This window comes from Grammomys surdaster, unplaced genomic scaffold (genome assembly GCF_004785775.1).
Source record: "Grammomys surdaster isolate TR1022 unplaced genomic scaffold, NIH_TR_1.0 126176, whole genome shotgun sequence".
NCBI classification, from domain to species: domain Eukaryota; kingdom Metazoa; phylum Chordata; class Mammalia; order Rodentia; family Muridae; genus Grammomys; species Grammomys surdaster.
The window spans coordinates 6,606,933-6,626,232 of record NW_021620983.1 but is presented as its reverse complement, the minus strand read 5'-3'; the positions used below and the strand labels follow the sequence as shown (position 1 = coordinate 6,626,232).

Genomic DNA, 19,300 nt, shown 5'->3' with positions numbered 1-19,300 from the left:
TCTGTCCAGTACTGTCCCAGTCATTGTATCACTATGCCTGATAGGTAAAGAACAGAAGAATCCAACTTGGGGCCACTTTAGAAAGGATTTGGGGAAAGCATCCAATACTGTCAACATTAGCTCCCTTTTTGGTTGAAAGGATGCCATCAGGGGGCGTCGTCTCTCCTCTCTGTATATCTTGGGCTAGCTTTCTTCAGAGTGAGTATAGACCCCTGGCCCTTTCAGAATACCAAATCTCTCCACCCCTACACCCCCAGGTTTCAGACTTACACAGTCCTTTAACACCCAAAAACTCAACAAGAAAAGGATCTTTTGTTCTCACTCGTGTCTGGAAAGATGTCCACACTGTAGCTGTGTTCGGGGAGATAGGGTGTATTCAAGGGCCAACTTTGGTCACACACTGTTACCATGCAAAGAATATGTGTTTACACCGCACCCCACCGGTGAGAGGCAGCAGTTTCTCAGAGGAATATATTTTATCAAACATTTTTTTTAAAAGTTTTCTTAGAAGGGAATAGGTATGCACTACACTGGAAGAGATTAATAAAGATGACACACCAGCAGAAAGTAACACCGTTGGCTGAATTAGCAGAGAATGCCAAGTTCATGGGAGGGGAACGGTGGCTTAAAATGTTGAGTTCGAGGCACATTAAAATGGGGCAATTTCTTGGAGAAGGAGATGAATTAGGGGCATAAAAGAAAGATTAATGTTTAATATATAAACGTTAAAACATAAAATTGATCCATGCTTAGGCACTCCATAGTATGCACTAAGAACCTCAGTTTCCAAGTGGAGAAGGTCTTTAGTTCATTCATTCATTCATTCATTCATTCCCTGGCATTGATGGCTCAGCCAGATTGCCTCCAGTTCCAGGCCATCCTGAGCTAGGTCATGAGTTCCTGGCTACTCTGAGGTATATAGCAAGCTCAAGATCATATAGTGAGTTCAAGCCTAGCCCGAGTCAGAGAGCAAAGCAGAGGATGATGGTAACTGTAAGAAAAGTGAGGTAGAGAAGATAGACTTGATTCCCACAAGTTGAGACTAATTTATTGCAACAGCGAGGGGCCCCAAGTTTTCTGCTGGTGCACATACGCATATACACTAGTACTGTTCGAGAGCCTGAAATATTGTTTGTGGAACAATTAGGCTGCGACTAAGCAATTCTTTATGGCTAGGGGCTATTGCCCAGTACAACTCGACTCAGGTTCTCATGACCTGAAGTTACCCGATATTGATGGGGATGGGGAGTGGTTGGAGAAGGAGAAGAAAGGGGAGAAGGGGAAGAGGACGAACTGGAAGAAGGTGTAAGGGGAGGGAGAAATCAGAAGATGGAAAGAGGCTGGAGGGGAGGGTATGAGTGGAGGAGGACTAATTCTCGTTTATTTTAGAAATCTCTGGTCATTACTGAACACTGCACAAAGTGTCATTCAGCTAGAGGCTCCTCTGAGCTCACCTGGCCGGCCCCACTGCAGGGTGATGGCGCGGTGAACTACAATTCCCAGCGTGCCCCGGAGCTGACCGAGCCGTGGGCGTGGCCTGCGGCTGCCCCAGCAAGCGGGCGGTACCGAGTGGAGTCGGCGGTGCCGAGCTCCCGGATGTGGAGTCGTTGGGGCGGCGGCGTGGGAGGAAGATGGACGCGCTGGAGAAGGGGGCCGCCACGTCGGGGCCCGCCCCGCGCGGACGGCCGTCCCGGGGCCGGCCCCCGAAGCTGCAGCGCAGCCGGGGCGCGGGGCGCGGCCTAGAGAAGCCGCCGCACCTGGCAGCGCTGGTGCTGGCCCGCGGCGGCAGCAAAGGCATCCCACTGAAGAACATCAAGCGCCTGGCGGGGGTTCCGCTCATTGGCTGGGTCCTGCGCGCCGCCCTGGACGCGGGGGTCTTCCAGAGGTGCGCATGTGCGGGAGCGGGGCCTCGGGTCAGGGGGTCGGGGTCCCCAGGCCTGACCCTGGGCCGCCCCTGCTGACAGGCGCCTGTCACCTCTGGGCAGCACTGACTGCCGGGCGCTCCAAGGCCCGGGAGGCAGCAGGTGCATGAATGGAGTCCAGAGTTGGGGCTCTGCAGCTTAGAGAGTCTTCCCTCACCTTTGAAAAAAAAAGAGTCTCTGGCTGTGAGGCTGTGAGTCAGCACAAAGAGGAAATGCTCTCTACGTGTGTGTACGAGGTGTGACTGTTTGATGGGTGTGAATGGTTTTAGCTTACCTCCTGAACTTCGGCCTCACTAACAGCAGTTTTTTTCTCTGCATCCTCTCGGCCTCCACCGGATTGATCAGGAGTTACAAGTTGATGCCATTCATCAAAGGAGGGAGATAAAATCCTTTGCCAACCGTGAATTTAAATGCCCGTGCTAGCTGCCACCTATTTCTGCTTGAATTTATTGCTACCTTTTGATGGCTTGGTTTTTAAGATGGTTGATTCTGAAGACTAATGAGTCCTCATATTAGGAAAGCAAGACTTTTTCACCCAACCAACACTGTTTTAAAATGGGATAGCAAAAGGTCTAAATGTATTAGTTTTCTTTGTGTTTTGACCCAAAGGAAGTTCTGGGTGGAGCCAAAGAAACAGCTGGCTTCTGAAAATAACACGTAATAGGAAGTGTGCTAGGGAGAGATAGGGGAGGATCGGGATTGGGTTCAGCTCAGTTAGCGTTTCTCGAGCCCCACTTTTTGCCATACACATGCAAGGAAATAGCAAGATGATCCCTGCACAGTTCTCTCCCTTATAGACCTCACGTTTGGTTTTTGTTTGGCTTTGTGTCTTTAAACCTCTCAGAATGCAGACTGCAAAGGAGCGAGAAGTTAGTTATGTATAGGCCACAGGGACAAAGCAAAATCTCAGCATCTGTGAAGGGAAGAGAGTTCAAAGTCATACTGACCGTAGATTGAGAACAAAATTATTATTTATGATCTCGGGTCCCATGTCAGGAAATGACTTCCAGAGTGGTAGAACTGGAGAGATGGCCCAGCGCTTGAGAGCGTGTACTGTTCTTCCAGAGGACCCAAGTTCCGTTCTCAGCATCATTGTTGGATAGCTCACAACTACCTGTAACTCCAGCGCCAGGAGGTTGGATATCCTTTCCTGGTCTCCACAGGCCCTTACACTCACATGGACACATTCACTCTCTACAGTCTTTTAAAGGGGGAGTGTAACCGATGGAGGAGATGGCTCAGTGGACAGAATGCTTACCTTGTGAGCCTGAGGAACCGAGATCTCATTCCCTGAACCCCCATAAAGTCCAAGTGAGGAACTAGTGCGTCTGTAATTACAGCAAGACAGGAGGTGGAGAAAGGAGAGTCTGGAAACTCTGGGCCAGCCAGCTTGGTGTGCCCAGTGACCAACAGAGAGAGACCCCCGTCTCAAACAAGGCGGCAGGGGAGGAGCAGTCCCTGAGGTTGTTCTCTGACCTTCACACATGTACCAAGGCATTCATGCATGCCCTCACAAATGCACACCACGTACACAAAGGGTAAGTCTTTACATAGAAAAATCAGGTTTAAGAACAAAGGATGAATCTTTATTCAGCAAATGCTGTCTGCCTACCATATGTCTGCTATGTGACTGGTACTGCTGTCTGAGCCAAGTGTTAGAGCAGCAGCAGGAGCCAGCCCATAGAGAACCATGACAGGTGCAGCCCCATGTCCTCTCTAGAGCCATAGCACTGACAGGAAGAGTAGGGCTTATTGGACTCAAGCCAGCAGGTGGAAGGTGTCACCCATGTTCTGTCTCTCCGGAGGTGGCGCTGTAAAGCTCATGCGGGGCTTTTGAGGAGTTGGCTTTAGCACATGGACAGGGGGTAGTCGTCTGTTTTCTTGGTTGTCTACTCTCTTGATGTTCTGACACCTGGGTGTCAGCAGGCATTCCTGATCCTTGTAACCTGAAGAAAGGTGACTGATGGAGGGGATGTGACTGCTGTCGGTCTTGTCTTCCTGACAGGAGGTGATGTGACTGGCTGTTTTCCTGACAGGAGGTGATGTGACTGGCTGTCTTCCTGATAGGAGGTGATGTGACTGGCTGTCTTTCTGACAGGAGGTGATGTGACTGGCTGTCTTTCTGACAGTAGGTGATGCGACTGGCTGTTTTCCTGACAGGAGGTGATGTGACTGGCTGTCTTCCTGACAGGAGGTGATGTGACTGCTGGCTGTCTTCCTGACAGGAGGCGATGTGACTGGCTGTCTTCCTGATAGCTTCCCTTACCCTTCACAGACAAGGCTGCCCTTATTGGTTAATTCTTTGGGGAGTGTGGCAAAGCAGAGTGAAAAACACACTTGTTAGTCCATGCCAGGGACTGTGTTGTCCAAGCTCCTCTCTGTCTCTCTGCTTCCTGGCTGCCATGAGGTGGGCATCTCTGCTGCACTTTGCTCTCTCCAGCATAATACTCTGCCCCACCACAGGCCACAGTGTTCGAGCAAAGCAAGTATGGAAAGTCCTCAGAAAGTGAGCCAAAAGAAATCTTTCCTTAGGTTGTTTGATGTGTTATCACAATTACCACAGCTGAGCAACATGCAGAACACATTTATATGTATGGTATCAAATGAGATCCGTTATTGAAAGTGCCCAGGATGGTAGGTATGCCCTGTCACAAGAGTCTTCAGTGTCTTGTTTCAGGATAGGCTGTCCCTTTCCGATATCAAGCAGAAGTTGAGATCCATATATCTGCCTCTACATATATACATGACCATAGTCTTTGTCAGCTTAAGACCATAGCTTTAGTTTGGACCTCTTCCCATGACATAACCACCTGAGAAGTCGCAGTACCTCCAGTAGAACAGACTGTTTGTTCCAGGGAAGTCATTATGGGCTCAGAGACCCCTAAGCCCTCTCTTACAGAGTGAACTTAGGAAGTTTTCAGTCATAGAAACACTCTCCTCCATGATAGGACTGTACAGACATGTGCCTTCCCTGATCAGGTGAACAGTGGACCTTCTACAGTGTAACTTCTGTCACCTCCTTGGCTCCTGTGGGAAGATAAGGCACAGTGAGCACTTTGCGCTTGAACTTGCTTTTTTGTCTCCAGTCATGAGGATAGGCGCTTGTTTCTCATCCTTCTAGAAGCTGTTCATAAATCCAGATGGTTCTTTGTGTGGACTGTTTGAACACCTCTTGGTGCCTCTCCCTTTCCTCCCCAGTCTTTAAAAATGCTTCCGGTTTCTGATTTCAGGATGTTGGAATCTAGTTTCTTCCTTATTGCAGTGGCTGTGGAGGACAGCATGCCCTTTGTAGTTGTTAGTGTCTGGGTTTGTTTAGTTGCAGCACCTGTGTCTGTCCAGGTGCAGTCAGGTTTGCTCACCTTTGTGTTTTAAAATTGTCACCTCATCAGACTCCACTGCATCCCTGACTCCTCCTCAAGCCAGTCACTGTGTTAAGTAGAAAAACGATGCCTGCACCAGTTTGGTCATCCCCACTTCATGAATCCACTGACCGCCCTCACTGAAGCATCATGAGGAAGGCTAAAGCACAGTTACCAAGGGAGAAGAGATCATCAGTCCAAAAGAACAGCAAGGAGTGAATAGTAGACGTTGGAGATTTTGCTAGGAAATTCCTGGTTCTTTTATTGGAGTGTGTGGGGTGGGCGAGGGGACGATGAACTAGCTCAGCAGATAAGTACACTTGCTACCGAGCCCAAGAGTCTAAATTTGATCCCTGGAATCCACGTAGTAGAAGGACAGAACAGACTCCGCCACACACAGAGGCATTTGTGTGCCCCTCATCCCTGCACACCACATACATGAAGTGAAAAAAAATGTAGGTTCACCTACACAAAATCCCACTAAGAGTGATGCACACGTCAGCTTCTCTGGAGCATCAGCTTCTCTGGAGCAGTCCTCCATCTGTGGAGGACGTGAGCCCTTGCTGGTCTTGTGTTTCTTTGAGCTTCCTGTAGTACCTGTCGCAATAACAGTGACTAGGAGGAGTAAACGCCTCCATGGGCCAGCAGCTCGAGCTGTCCAGCTCTACCCGGAACCTGTCCAATAGATCTCATTCTATCTCTGGTGTTAGCTGCTCTGTGAGGTCCTGTCAGGATTAACTCGGTGAGACACAGGACCAGCAGTGCTTCCCTCACTCTCTGCTGACCCACTCTGAAAAGTAGTCCTGTACTGCTTCTTTGTGCCCCAGTTTGGAGCCAGCATTGTCGGGTGGTCAGGGCATAGACCACAGCCTCACCATGTAGTAGACACGACACCATCGCCCCTTTGTGCCCCAACATCTCCGTGTACAGGAGAGGCACATTGCTCAGCCCTGATGTTAACGGGCAGTGTTTCCTTGTACCAGATGCTCTTAGAACAACCTGTCTTCTCATGGGCTGTGGTCTCCTTGCTTATAAATGAAGAATTACTAATCCTGAAGATGCCTTTCCTTTGATTTTGGACATTTAATGGAAATGTGTGTTTATTCTGCCTTGCAGCTTTCAGCAGACTTTTTCCAACAGGACCACACAATATATTGCCAGTTTTGCAGGCCAGATGGTCTCTGTTGTAATTTCTCAGTTCTGAGCCTGTATGTTATAAATGTGGTTATGGCGGTACATGAATGAAGGAATGTAGCCGTCCACCAGTAGAACATTACACAGTCTGAGGGGGAAACACTGTCCTACTCAGTCTGGTAAACAGTGTATCTTAGATCCTCAATTAAAATGTGTACATTGGGATTGAACTGGCTTTGTAAGACCCCAGGAGGACTTTGCAGCATCCTCTCTGCTGCAGCTCTTACTTGTCTTCCTTAGCAAACACTTAGGTTAGGAGGAGATGGTAGAAGTGTGTGATGGCCTGACATGTTTATCAAGACCAGAGACTGATATTCTTTTTTTCAGAGCCATGCTTTGACTCAGGAGGACCAGGGGAAGGGGGGCAGAGGTTTCAGCCTGTACATGATAGACGTCAACAGAACTTTTCCAGGTTCCTAACCTCTCCTAAGGCAGTCAGCAGTCCAAAGGCTGACTGGTGAGCACATTCGCTAGAGAACTGCTCCTCGAACTTGGAAGAGCCCTGACTTTGACCGTGCGTCATCATGATGTGAGCAAATCTGAGAACAAGTTGATCTTTTTGACTCTTGTGTAGCTTAGCGCTGGAAAGCAGCATAAATTCTAGCTTCATTTCTAAGCCTTCAGGTTTATGATTTGTAAGGGGTCTGTGTTCTGTTATCATCCCTGCAATGACACTTTGTGGTTCAAACTAACTGTCAGAGGCACTATGGCTGATACTGTCGTGTTGAGTTAGGTAGAGCATGAGTTCAGTCCAGATTAAAGCCACTGACATTTACTTCCTGGAGTTGTTTTTAGGTTTGTTCATTCTCAGTCATACTTTCACTGACCCATTCCATATGACGGCCCTCAACCAAAGAAAGGTCTGTACACCTGGTCCCATGTGTTAAGTGTGTTGTCACATATCACAAGAACTATCAAGGGTGTGGGGGAAGGTAAGGCATTAGAAGGAGCATGGGTACTGAATTGATTCTCACATCTCTCCCTGACTGCTTAGCAGGAATTACCACATTGTATGGGCCTGTCTCTACTGAAAGACCAAGAGTGTGAAGAAACAGATTGACTTGCATCAACTGTCATACCCCAGGTCCAGGATGGTGCCTGGGACAGATAGACCTCAGCAAACATTTCAGGGATGAAGGGATGAGAGAAGGAAGGAAGTGGGGCCAAGCTGACAAACTTTTTAATTTATCTTGCAAACATTTTAAGCCAATCCCTGAAACCTCCACTGGAGAATCATCACCCAATCCGTGAGCTGAGGAGTAAACGGCAGGAGACGTGTGCCTGCACTCTCCTTCATATTTCTGTGTTCTCCTTATCCTTCCCTTCACCTGCATTTTCAAAACCCAGCTCAGTTGTTTCATTAGCCTCAGTGTTCCACTGGAGGCTGGAGGAGGAATCTGTCACCAAACCATTTATAGCACAAAAGAAATCATGGGCACATTTGCGTGCACCATGTGACACGAGTCAACGCTGGGAGACTTGGCCGTGTAACCATCTTGTGTACCAGGCTTCCTTTGTGGAAAAAACAAAAACAAAGGAGATGGGAGCTTATTGACTTTTTATCCTTGGATTTAAATCCTCAATTATGTGTCATTATGTAGATGGTGGTGGTGAGGTGTGTGTGTGTGTGTGTGTGTGTGTGTGTGTGTGAGAGAGAGAGAGAGAGAGAGAGAGAGAGAGAGAGAGAGAGAGAGAGAGAGAAAGATGTGTGTGTGGCAGGCCAGAGGAGAGTGTCAACTGTGTCCTGCTATGTCACTCTTCACCTTATTCCACGAGGCAGGGTCTCTCACTGCGGTTGGAGCTAGGCTGGCAGACACCAGTCAGTCCCCCTGTTTCTCTCATCAGAATTCTTGCTTACAGGTACACCTTGCAGCCATGTCAGGCTTTTTTCCATGGGGACTAGAGATTTGCACTCAGGTCAGCTAGCAAGTACACTCAGCCACAGAATCTTCTTCCCAGCCCTTAAATCCTCTTTCTATGCTGAAGGGAATATGTGAACTTAATAAATGAAATCTAGAGGTTAGAAGTTTTCCCTTTCTTAAGTGATCTTGGAAATAGGGGATGTTTATTCTTTTTCTCTCAGTAAATGCTGAATGAATTGGACAGAACAAAAAAAGTATGTGTGTATGACAGAGTCCAAATGTTGAAATATCTGCATTCTATCATTATTAAAGCATTGCGGTCCAAGTAACATGTCTGTCTTCTGTTTCTAGAAGTGGGAGCTTGTGAAGGTTCAGACAAGAGAACTTGAGTAGAGACTAGTTTGTCCCCACAGAGAAGCACTTTGCTCTCTGTCTCAGGCATACAGAATGCAGTAGGCAGCTGAGCTGCAGTGCTCAGAGGTAGACTTCCCCAGCCAGTGCAGTCTTGATCTCTGTCATCAGCGGTGAGTGCTCGGGTGTCCACATGCTCACAGTTTGTAACACGAAGTTGGATTTTCTGGTCACGTGAACCCAAATCTAGATATTCACTTTCTTCTAAGCTGAAAACTATTTCAGTTAAGCCAAGCCCAGTGGACTTTTACACACATATTAGTGTCATATGTATGATATTTTAGGATTAAATTGGCATATCACCTTTAGCTTGCTTTAGATTTGACTTCTAGTGATATCCTAACTTAGTCAGTGGCTATTGTTCAAATACTGAGTTCATTTTTCCTAGTTTGTAAGATTAGAATTGTAAACCTAAACAACATTTTTTTGTGTTGCTTTTTTTCTTTTCTTTCTCTTTTCTTTTCTTTTTTTCTTTCTTTTTTTTTGCATTGTTTTGGATCTGTTTTTGTTTATTTTGTTTTAAGGGTTTTTAAGCAGGGTCTCCGTATGTGGTACTGGCTGGCCTGGGACTCAAGAACATCACCCCATCCTGATTCCTGAGCCTTGAGGGTCCAGGCACATACCATGATGCCTAGATTCATATTGCTGTACTTGGGCAAACACTTTTTCAACACCAAGTGTGTCCATTAGTGTGGAGCTCTGCCTTATGTTGGCAGTCTCTTTTGGTGACTTGATTATTTTACTCTCTTTTTACTGTCCAAACAGTGTGTGGGTTTCAACAGACCATGATGAAATTGAGAATGTGGCCAAACAGTTTGGTGCACAGGTTCATCGAAGAAGTTCGGAAACATCCAAAGACAGCTCTACCTCACTAGACGCCATCGTAGAATTCCTGAATTATCACAATGGTACGAACCTTGACTACTCAATTCAGATCGCTCCAACACAAGCCTGTGTGAGCGTTTCCTAAGATCTCAGTGTCGCGTGATCACCAGCATGGTGCTTTACATCTTCCCTTTGTGTTGTCTTCAGAGGTTGACATTGTGGGTAATATCCAAGCTACATCTCCATGTTTACATCCCACCGACCTCCAGAAAGTTGCAGAAATGATCCGAGAAGAAGGATATGACTCTGTCTTCTCCGTTGTGAGGCGCCATCAGTTTCGATGGAGTGAGATTCAGAAAGGAGGTAACCGATTCACTTTACTAAAGGTCGGGCTCTGCTTTGTTTTGTTAGTGCAAATGTTGTTAGCAGAAAGAGAGCTCAGGACCGGTAACGGGGCTTGGTGCACAGCTGCAGCCGGCAAGGACAGGATAGTCCAGCCTGGGCTTGTTATAAAGCAGAATGGTAAAAACCAAAGCAGTCCATCTCCCACTCTTCAGACATTCTAGCCTGTGTTTCTGTTAGCTTGTAAAGCAGACATGTCAGTTTTCAGAGCAGAAACTTTGTGTTTGTTCTTGGCCCGTTTGGGGAACTCTAGACCATACCAAACCCTCCCCAGGGAAATCGTGAGGTTAAAGTGAGTGTTGGGGTGATGTGCTAGTTAAATTAATTCAGCAAGTATTTCAGGTAAAGAGATGACAGGTCCCTAAGTATCACCATACATCTCAAAGAAGCTGGGAGTGACTGAGTAAACACCTCACAGCACTCAGAGTGAGTGCTGGGGACAGCTCTCTCATCTCTTCATGTGCTCTGACTCTTTGGAGCCCCTGGGGAGCAGAATACTGCTAATGGGTGACATTTAAACCAGGCTGGCATTTCTTAGGCTCTGTTATGTTCCTCGTTTATAAGAATCATAGCTATTGTGTAATCAGGACATCACAAGTTTTCTGTGACATTTTCTATGCTTGTTACAGTAGATGTGTCGTCCAACATGGTGGTCCTAGCAGCACTAATGCTGGAAGCACTGACCATGCCAACTCAAATGTCCCTTGAAAGTAGAGATACATATTGCAGGGGAATGCAGAGACGGCTTGACAAGTAAGGTGTTCACCATAGCGTGTGATCCTGACTCCCAAAACGTGTAAAAGATGGTTAGGCATGACAGCCTTCTGTAGGCCCAGCACTTGGTAGATAGAAACAAGGGAATCATGGGAGAAGCTGGCTGGCTAGAGTCATCACTCTGTAAGCTCTAGGTTTGAATGAGAGACCAAGCTGCACAAAATAAACCACAGAAAGATAGAGGAAAATGCCTGAGGCAGATGTCAGGCCTCCACTCATATACCCCCACACACACACACATGTTCTATCATGTGTAACCATCATAGACCTGTGCACACACCAAATAGAAGGAAAAAAGCACACACTGCGTTCCTGCGATTAAGATAGAATTAAGGGGTCACAATATAAGGTTAATAATCTTATATTTATGACATGGTAACTGCTTTCTTCTGGCATTTTAAGACTAGTTTCTGAAGCAGCAGCTTGAAGATGCCTTCTGTCTTCTATGCTCTTCTTAGCGATAACCAGCCACCGTCTCCATGATCATTGATTTCTCCAAGTCTAGCGTGTCTTCTCTCAGCTGCTCTTAAAAGTCTCTGGTTTCTCTTCCCCACAGCGTTGTGTGGCTCTGCTTTTCGTAGTTCCCTTGCAATTGGCTAGAAACTGTTGCTGGTGTGTGCTACTCCTGAGATGTTTTTCTGCTCGTTTTCTCTGTCCTCTTTCTGGAATCCATACTAAGTTAGTTTTTAGTTTCTGGTATTTCTCTGTCGGCTGTGCTCTCTTTATTTCTCTGCTCAGTTTTGCACCACCAATCAATCCTAGCTGGTGTGTGTTAGAGTGTATTAACTACCTCTTCCACCAGTCAATCCTAGCTGGTGTGTGTTAGAGTGTATTAACTACCTCTTCCACCAATCAATCCTAGCTGGTGTGTGTTAGAGTGTATTAACTACCTCTTCCACCAGTCAATCCTAGCTGGTGTGTGTTAGAGTGTATTAACTACCTCTTCAGCCAGTTTAGCTGTTGAATTGCTTGGTTTTTTTTCCCTAGTCTGTATATTTGAGTTCATCCATTCCCTGATAAAATTTCCATGTTTGTCCATTTCAAGCTCATTTTTTTTATGTCTTTAGCATATTTACGGCAATTTTTCGAAAGTTCTTGGTACAAATTCTAGCATTTTTGTTCCCTTCTCTGAGTCATTTCTCCTACCATTCATCCTCTTGGATGTGTGGCTTTCATATTTCTGCTTCTCTAAGTGTCTCCTGATGTGGCAGACACTTGCCATAAACATTGGCGTCCACATCCCCTCAGAGAGCACGTGCCTTCTCTGTGAGACACAGGAATGAGGGGCTGATGATGGGGATGCAGTTGTAGTAGACTCTTTAGACTGTAATTCCAGTCTGCTGCTCAGTGCAGGTACACATTACAGGAAGGTGTTGTAGGTACAGTTGACTCCCAGTCAGCCACCACAGACAGGGCAGAAGATGTTAGCACATACTTCTATAAGGACAGGAGGACGCCAGCACATGGCACTGCAAGGGAAGGACAGAAGGTGCCAGTCCCATGGTCCTGTAAGGCTCTTGCCCAGTCTTCCAGCCTGTCCCCAGGACAGGGACTTGATGGTAGGAAGAACTAGTGTTTTCGATGCCTGACAGTCTGTAGCCCACATCCATCAGTTAGAACTGTTCCTCAGGTCCTCACTGAGCACAGTCTCTCTGATTGGGCCAAGTGTGAGCTTGCTCTCCATCCTCACACTCCGTTCCCAGGAGAAGGACCTGTCCCGGCCCATCTTGTTGAATCCCTGGATTTTTAGCTGCCCGTCAACATACAGCGTGTGCATACATAAGGCTTTGAGTTCAGATCTCAGCGCTGTGTAATACTGGGCATGGTGGCGCATGGCTGTTATGTTATCCCATCGCTCAGGAAGTAGAACCAGGAACATCAGAAGTTTAAAGTCATATTCAGCTAAGTAGGGAATTTGAGGCCAGCCTGGATTACATGAAACTCTCACCAGAAAAAAGCCAAAAAGCTTCAGTGGTTTAATGGGAAAGTCCTTCATTTTCTATGACAATTCTATGGAAGCACTTCCTACCATGTCAGGTAAATACACACTGTATTTCTTCATCTGGAGATGATGAGACGTAGACTAAGGAGGTTAAGTACAGACGAGTCGACGGCAATCGTAATCCTGGGGAACTGTTAAAAGTGGATGCGTGCGTGTCCTCCAAACCACAGAGCCTGTGTACATCATCCCTCAGCCCTGAGTCTGCATCCCTTCATGAAGTACCTTCCTGATACTGAGTATTTAAAGGGAGAGACGAATCATTAGGAGTGGTAGCAGCTGTCCCTTTACAGTAATACCTTTTGTTTATCTAGATACAGATGTCTGCATTCTGAGGGGAATTTATTTGTGTTTTAAAGTTACTAAGTGAATAGTGTCTGTTCGAAGTAATGTAGACTACTGTAGCTTTTGCTTTTAGTTCGTGAAGTGACTGAGCCTCTGAACTTGAATCCAGCTAAACGGCCTCGTCGACAAGACTGGGATGGAGAGTTGTATGAGAACGGCTCATTTTATTTTGCTAAGAGGCATTTGATAGAGATGGGTTACTTACAGGTTTGTATATTCATTTTATAACACTCTTCAACCCTTGTGTGTTGTGCTCTGGAGCTCTTGGAGAAGCTTGGCTGTCCCATTTCCTGGGGAGAAGCAGGGTTGCCTGGGATGTCGTCCTGCAGCATTTCCCCCATGGAGCTCTTTGGGGTTCCCGGTAACCATCTGTGGAATCTGTTCAGTTGAACATGGAGATAAAACTGGAGTGAGGGCTGAGAGCTGCTGGCATCCTGTGTTTGCATTAGCCGCCTCAGTTCTGAGTGGTCCATGTACGGTTACCATTAGATTGTGCTGTGTGGTTAAATCATTGCTACTGTGTTACAAACAGGAAACAACCAAGCAGATCTGAGAGAGCCCAACCCACCTGTTTTGCTTGAAGGCCAGATCTCTTTCTGGGTCACCTTGGCTGGAGGGTTGTGTGTGCTGCTCTCATTCTTGAGAGGATTGGCAGTCTCAGTCTCAGAGCCTGTGTGGCTACAGCGTATACTTGAAAATTGGTTCATTTCCACTATAGATGGCAAGCTTTCCTACGGAGGGCTTGAAAAACCCTCTGTGGGATACCTACAGCAGACCGGCAGCTGTCGGGGAACATGCTCATCCCTACCCCACTGTGCAGAGGGAACAACCGAGGCTCTGGAAATGAAATCATGAGGAGCTGTGGGCACTTAGGAGCACTGCCTCCTCTTCCAGAGGACCCAGGTTCAAGTCCCAGCACCCACATAGCAGCTTAGAGTCATTGGTAACTCCACTTCGGCAGATTCAGTACCCTCTTCTGGCCTTCTTGTGCACAGACATGAATGCAAACAAAATTCTGTACACATGAAAATAAATAAACTTTAAAAATGAAATAATTCAGGACAGAAACAATACTGCCAAAACTGAGATGGGCCCTTATTTTACAAAAAAGGGGTGGGAAACAGATTGGGGAGCATGGATAGAAGGATTGGGGGCAGGGGGTGCAGGGGAAATGGCTCTAGGTGAAGCACTTGCACACAACTATGAAGACTGAAGTTCAGATCCCCAGAAGCCACTAAGTGCCTGGGGGACATGGTCCTGCCTATAATTCCAGTGCATAAAAGGGAGACCAGGCTTCCCCTGGCCACCTTGGCTAGCTAGGGTGGTCTGTCCCAGTGAGTAAGGTGGAAAGTCATTGAGGGAGATTCCCAGTGCCACTCTGAGACCTTCACATGTGTATGAGCACATGTTCATGTATACCTACATGTGTGTATCCACACACAGGCAACAGAAATTTGACCATTCAGTTTCATTCTAGACTTAAGGAAGGCTAGAACACACACACACACACACACACACACACACACACACACACAATCCCTAGTTCTTTTCTAAGGACACCTGTAGTCTAGCCCTTCTCTAATGTGTAGATAAAAAATTGTGTTTCTTTCTGTAAGAAGATTTGTGAAAACAGTATTTAATTTTCATTCTCTCATGTAATACATCCCGACTGCAGTCTCCTCTCCTCCCAGTCCTCCCCTGCCCCACCTTCTCGCTTCTCCTCTTCCCTCTCCCCTTTTCCCCAGATCCATGTCTCCATTTTCCTTCAGAGGAGAACAGGCCTCCCAGGGATATTACTAAACGTGGCATAGCACCCTATGATAAGATTAGGTACATACCTCATTTCAAGGATGGACAAAAAAACCCAGTAGGAGAGAAAGGGTCCCAAAAGCAGTCAGAAATATCCGAGACAGCCCACTCCCACTGTCGGGAGTCCTTCATAAACACCAAGCCACACAACCATAACGAATGTGCACAGAACCTACGGTGAAAACAGTTTTTAAAAATTAAGTTTCCCAATAGTTGATCTGGTCGTTGAAACAGCATTAGAGGCAACGTTCCTCCCTTTCCCTGTACGCTAGAATCTGCCTCAGCGTAGACATGCACTGTACACCTCAGGGGCCTGGGCCAGTCTGCAGTGGTGCTGTCAGTGGCTAGTCCAGCCTTGGCCAGGGACCAAGACCTGAAAGCCCGGGTGCCACTGTCAGGGGACAGTAGGAAACTTGTCATCTGGCAGAGGAAGAGCAGCACATGTCAGAGTCCTAGAAAGCTGCTGGAGTTGTAGGGCTGGAGGCGAGACGTCCTGTCTGCCCATTCACCTTAACTCAGACCTAGTTAAAGGAACGCAGGGAACCTGGGTGATGGACAGAGCTCAGAACTCATTTGTTTGCCCTGAAGTTTCTTTCAGAATCATCATTTGGGGTGTGCTGCTGGTTTACTAGAGTCTTTGTTTTCTCAATGTAAGCCCAAATCCAAGCTGCATATACACATACGTAAGTGAACATCAGACTAATATGGAGCGTCTCTGCCGTCTCTAGGGTGGGAAAATGGCCTACTACGAAATGCGAGCTGAGCACAGCGTGGACATCGATGTGGACATCGATTGGCCGATTGCAGAGCAAAGAGTTCTGAGGTAACGGAAGGGGAAGCCTGAGCTAGCTGTGGCTCAGAGCCCAGGTCTATCTTTAGCACATTTAATTGGCCTTCTAGACTCTGACTCGAGACAGCCTTTGTTCCCGGGTTCCTTGAATGGGGAAGGCGTGCACGTGGCACCCTTGCAATGACTCAGGCGCTCACCTGGGAGGCGCAGGCTGGCTGAGCAGTGCTGCTTACAGGCGTTCTCCTGCCTGTGGGGGGCAAGGGGGGCGGAGCATGTTGGGGGGGCGGAGCGTGTTAGGACTGTCGCACTTGTGCTCATAGCTCCCTGTCCGTCTCTTTTAGATTTGGCTATTTTGGAAAAGAGAAGCTGAAGGAGATCAAGCTTTTGGTGTGTAACATTGATGGGTGTCTCACCAACGGCCACATTTATGTGTCGGGAGACCAGAAAGAAATCATATCTTATGATGTAAAAGATGCTATTGGCATAAGCTTATTAAAGAAAAGTGGTATTGAGGTATGTGCTCCCTTAATACAGTAATCCCTACAAGATTCTGATTCAGAGTCAAAGAACATTCTAGTAATTAAGAGATTTAAAGTTCACTATTTATATAAAGTTTTTGAAGTATTGCTTGGTGTATTCCTAGAGAACTCTAAACACTTGAAAGATGAAATTGGACTTGTTTTCAGCAATTAATATTTCATACTTAGTCATATTTTAAAAGCATTTCTTCATTTTCCATAGGACCTTAAGGAAAATTTCTTTACATAGTATTGACAGTTAGAAACGGGCAAGCACCGTGTAGACTTTAAAGTCTGGCTTATCCGTGTGAATGGGGTTATTAGTGAACAATAATGTGATGTATAAGTATATTTTTCTTAAAATGAAGGTTAAGCTTGGCCTGGTAGCACAGACCTGAAACCCCAGCTACTAGGGATCATGAGTTCAAGGACTGACTGTAACTCAACAGTACTTTGTCTCAGGTAAAACATGGCAAGGAGGCTGGACTGTAACTCAGAGATAAACACTTGCTTAGCATGTGTGCATGATACCTGGGATTCAGTCCACAGTCTGGGAAGCAAAGAAGTAATTACAGTCACTAGAAATGTTCCGTATGGGATGCTCTGAGCAGCTGACTGACGGGGAGCAGGCTGTGTGTCACCGGCCACAGCTGGCGTGCTGCCCTGATAGGCCTTGGAAATGAACCAAGCTTTGTTTCACAGCAGATTTTCCCAACTGGCCCTTCAGGGGGTGAGAGGGACCACTCATTTGTGACTTGAGTCTTCACAGCTTGATTTGCTACCAAGCCTGTCTGTCTCCCTCTCCTCCTAACGGCCCCACTTCTTTTCCAGGTGAGGCTCATCTCAGAAAGAGCCTGCTCCAAGCAGACGCTCTCCGCCTTAAAGCTGGACTGTAAAACAGAAGTCAACGTGTCAGACAAGCTGGCCGTCGTGGATGAGTGGAGGAAGGAGATGGGCCTGTGCTGGAAAGAGGTGGCCTATCTCGGTGGGTCATCGGAGGGTCTGCTTGTCCTGTCAGATAACCAGAAAGGAAAGCTTCTAAGTGACTGTAGGGAAGTGAAGATCTCTTAAGCTGCACACCAGAGTATGATGTTAGAACAGTCTGGGCCAGTGAGAAGGCTGGTGGGTAATGGCAGTCACTGCTATGTGTGGTAACCAGAGGTCACTCCCCAGGATACATCTGGTGAAAAGAGAGAAATGGCCTTTGAAAGTCATGTAACCTTCAGCTCTTTAACCTCCACACTCCAGCCATGGCACATGCTCGCCAGCACCGCCCACACACAGATAGAGAGCCACTGAAGCAGCTGTTCTGAAGCCTGCTGTGACAGGGTGTCAGAATCATGTAGTGGAGTGTCTCCAGCACATACTGTGGTGTGACACTGTCACCTTGTCAGTAAGCTGGAGGTGTCAGGAGTATGATGCCTTAGGGCTCTTACAATCTAGGCAAAGGGGCCTCAGTTTCTGATAAACAAGAACATTTTTTTGCTTTATAACCTGCAAATTTTAAGGAAGAAAAGGAAGGAATGTGCCACTGATGGAGAGAAAAAAGCTGACCTACTGTCCTGCACAAGCAGTACTTGCACACAAGTGAACACTGGATAGCCAGCCACTAAGGACTGTGCTAACATCTGTTCATTGGCATGTTCTGAGCTGTGTGAGAGTTTCAGGTTAGTGCTAAGCAGATCTGCTTAGCTGATCCCTACTGTGTGCACACGCATGGAACTAGTTGCTAGGACCATAACATCAGCCTGTAAGCTGGCAGCCTGATGACGTCAGCATTGTAAGGATTAAGACAAGCAAGTTGTGAGGTTCACAGTGACTACATACAGATCATGTATGAAGTAGACACAGATGACACCAGCCTCAAGAAAGCTCACACAAGCCTCTGTTCTTGAGGTGTTGGAATAGCTTTGGAGCCCAATATAGAGAACAATTTAATAGCACACTTGTTATAGAAAGCGCCACCCATGTGATACATAGGATCCCTGCTATACTCACTATTCATGAGGCTCACAGCAGCTTCCATATGGCTGAGTTTGCATATTCATAATCAAAGAGCCAACTAAACTAACGTTAGAGAGAAAACCAGGAGGCTTCACAGCATCATCTAGGAACCGGGTCATTTATGTAGACATGGGCCGAGAATCAGACTTCAGAAGGCATTAACACAGGAGTAGTGACACTCATCCTGGATGGTAGCATTGGTTTGCATTTAAGAAAATGTTGCTGTGAGGAATATGGATGGCTTGAACAGCCCCTCAACACACACACACACACACACACACACACACACACAAGGTTAGGAAGTAGAGAATAGTTCCTAAATGTTCACTTCAGAATGTACGTGCTGTTTTAAAAAGACACATAAATGTATAAGAATACATCCCAGGCCTGGGAAATGGTTCACTGCTTAAGAGCACTGGCTGTTCTCAGAGAACTCAAGTTTGACTCCCAGCACGCACATGGCAGTTCACAACCAGCCATAACTCCAGTCCAGGGGACCCAACGCCACCTTCAGGCCTCCAGAGGCACTGTATACACATGGCACAGAGACATACATGCAGGTAAAACACTCATACACATCATAGAAGTCTTTTAGATTCTGTAACAATATTAGCACTGTGCAGAGCATGGTGGTGTGTGCCCACAGGCCCAGCATGGGAAAGCAGGAGGGTTGTACATTCAAGCTTGCATCTCAGTAACTCTCTGAAGAAAAATTTAAATTTAGAAATCTATAGAGTAATACTGGTGTCACTTTTCAGTGGAAACCATCAGTTTAGTACCTTGAGCTGTAGTGAAACATTTCTGTGGATGGACACCAAGCACTTGGGAGGCAGCGTTTTCTCAGTGCTAGCTGGTAGTCAATCCAGAGTGGTGACTGTCTCACTCTTGGCCGCGGGTGTTTCATCTAAAAGAGGTGTTGGACAAGACAGGCAGGGGAGGGTGGAGTTTGTTAATGTAATAGTGTTTATTCCAGTGCTTGCAGTGTGGCAGCCTTCCTACACATGGTGTATGACATAAAAGTCTTCCTACACATGGTGTATGACATAACAGCCTTCCTACACATGATGTGTGACATAACAGCCTTCC

General features: G+C 46.8%; 1 protein-coding gene across 1 annotated transcript in view; it reads left to right on the top strand.

The window, feature by feature from the left end:
• Positions 1-1,550: 1,550 nt before the first annotated feature.
• Cmas (cytidine monophosphate N-acetylneuraminic acid synthetase) overlaps positions 1,551-19,300 on the top strand; it is a 19,517-nt gene continuing 1,767 nt past the window's right edge. The window contains exons 1-7 of the mRNA XM_028757620.1: positions 1,551-1,885; positions 9,514-9,656; positions 9,781-9,936; positions 13,167-13,300; positions 15,631-15,725; positions 16,034-16,205; positions 17,042-17,195. Of these exons, the coding sequence (XP_028613453.1) occupies positions 1,632-1,885; positions 9,514-9,656; positions 9,781-9,936; positions 13,167-13,300; positions 15,631-15,725; positions 16,034-16,205; positions 17,042-17,195 (1,108 nt within the window). The 5' untranslated portion in view covers positions 1,551-1,631. The remainder of the gene's footprint in view (positions 1,886-9,513; positions 9,657-9,780; positions 9,937-13,166; positions 13,301-15,630; positions 15,726-16,033; positions 16,206-17,041; positions 17,196-19,300) is intronic.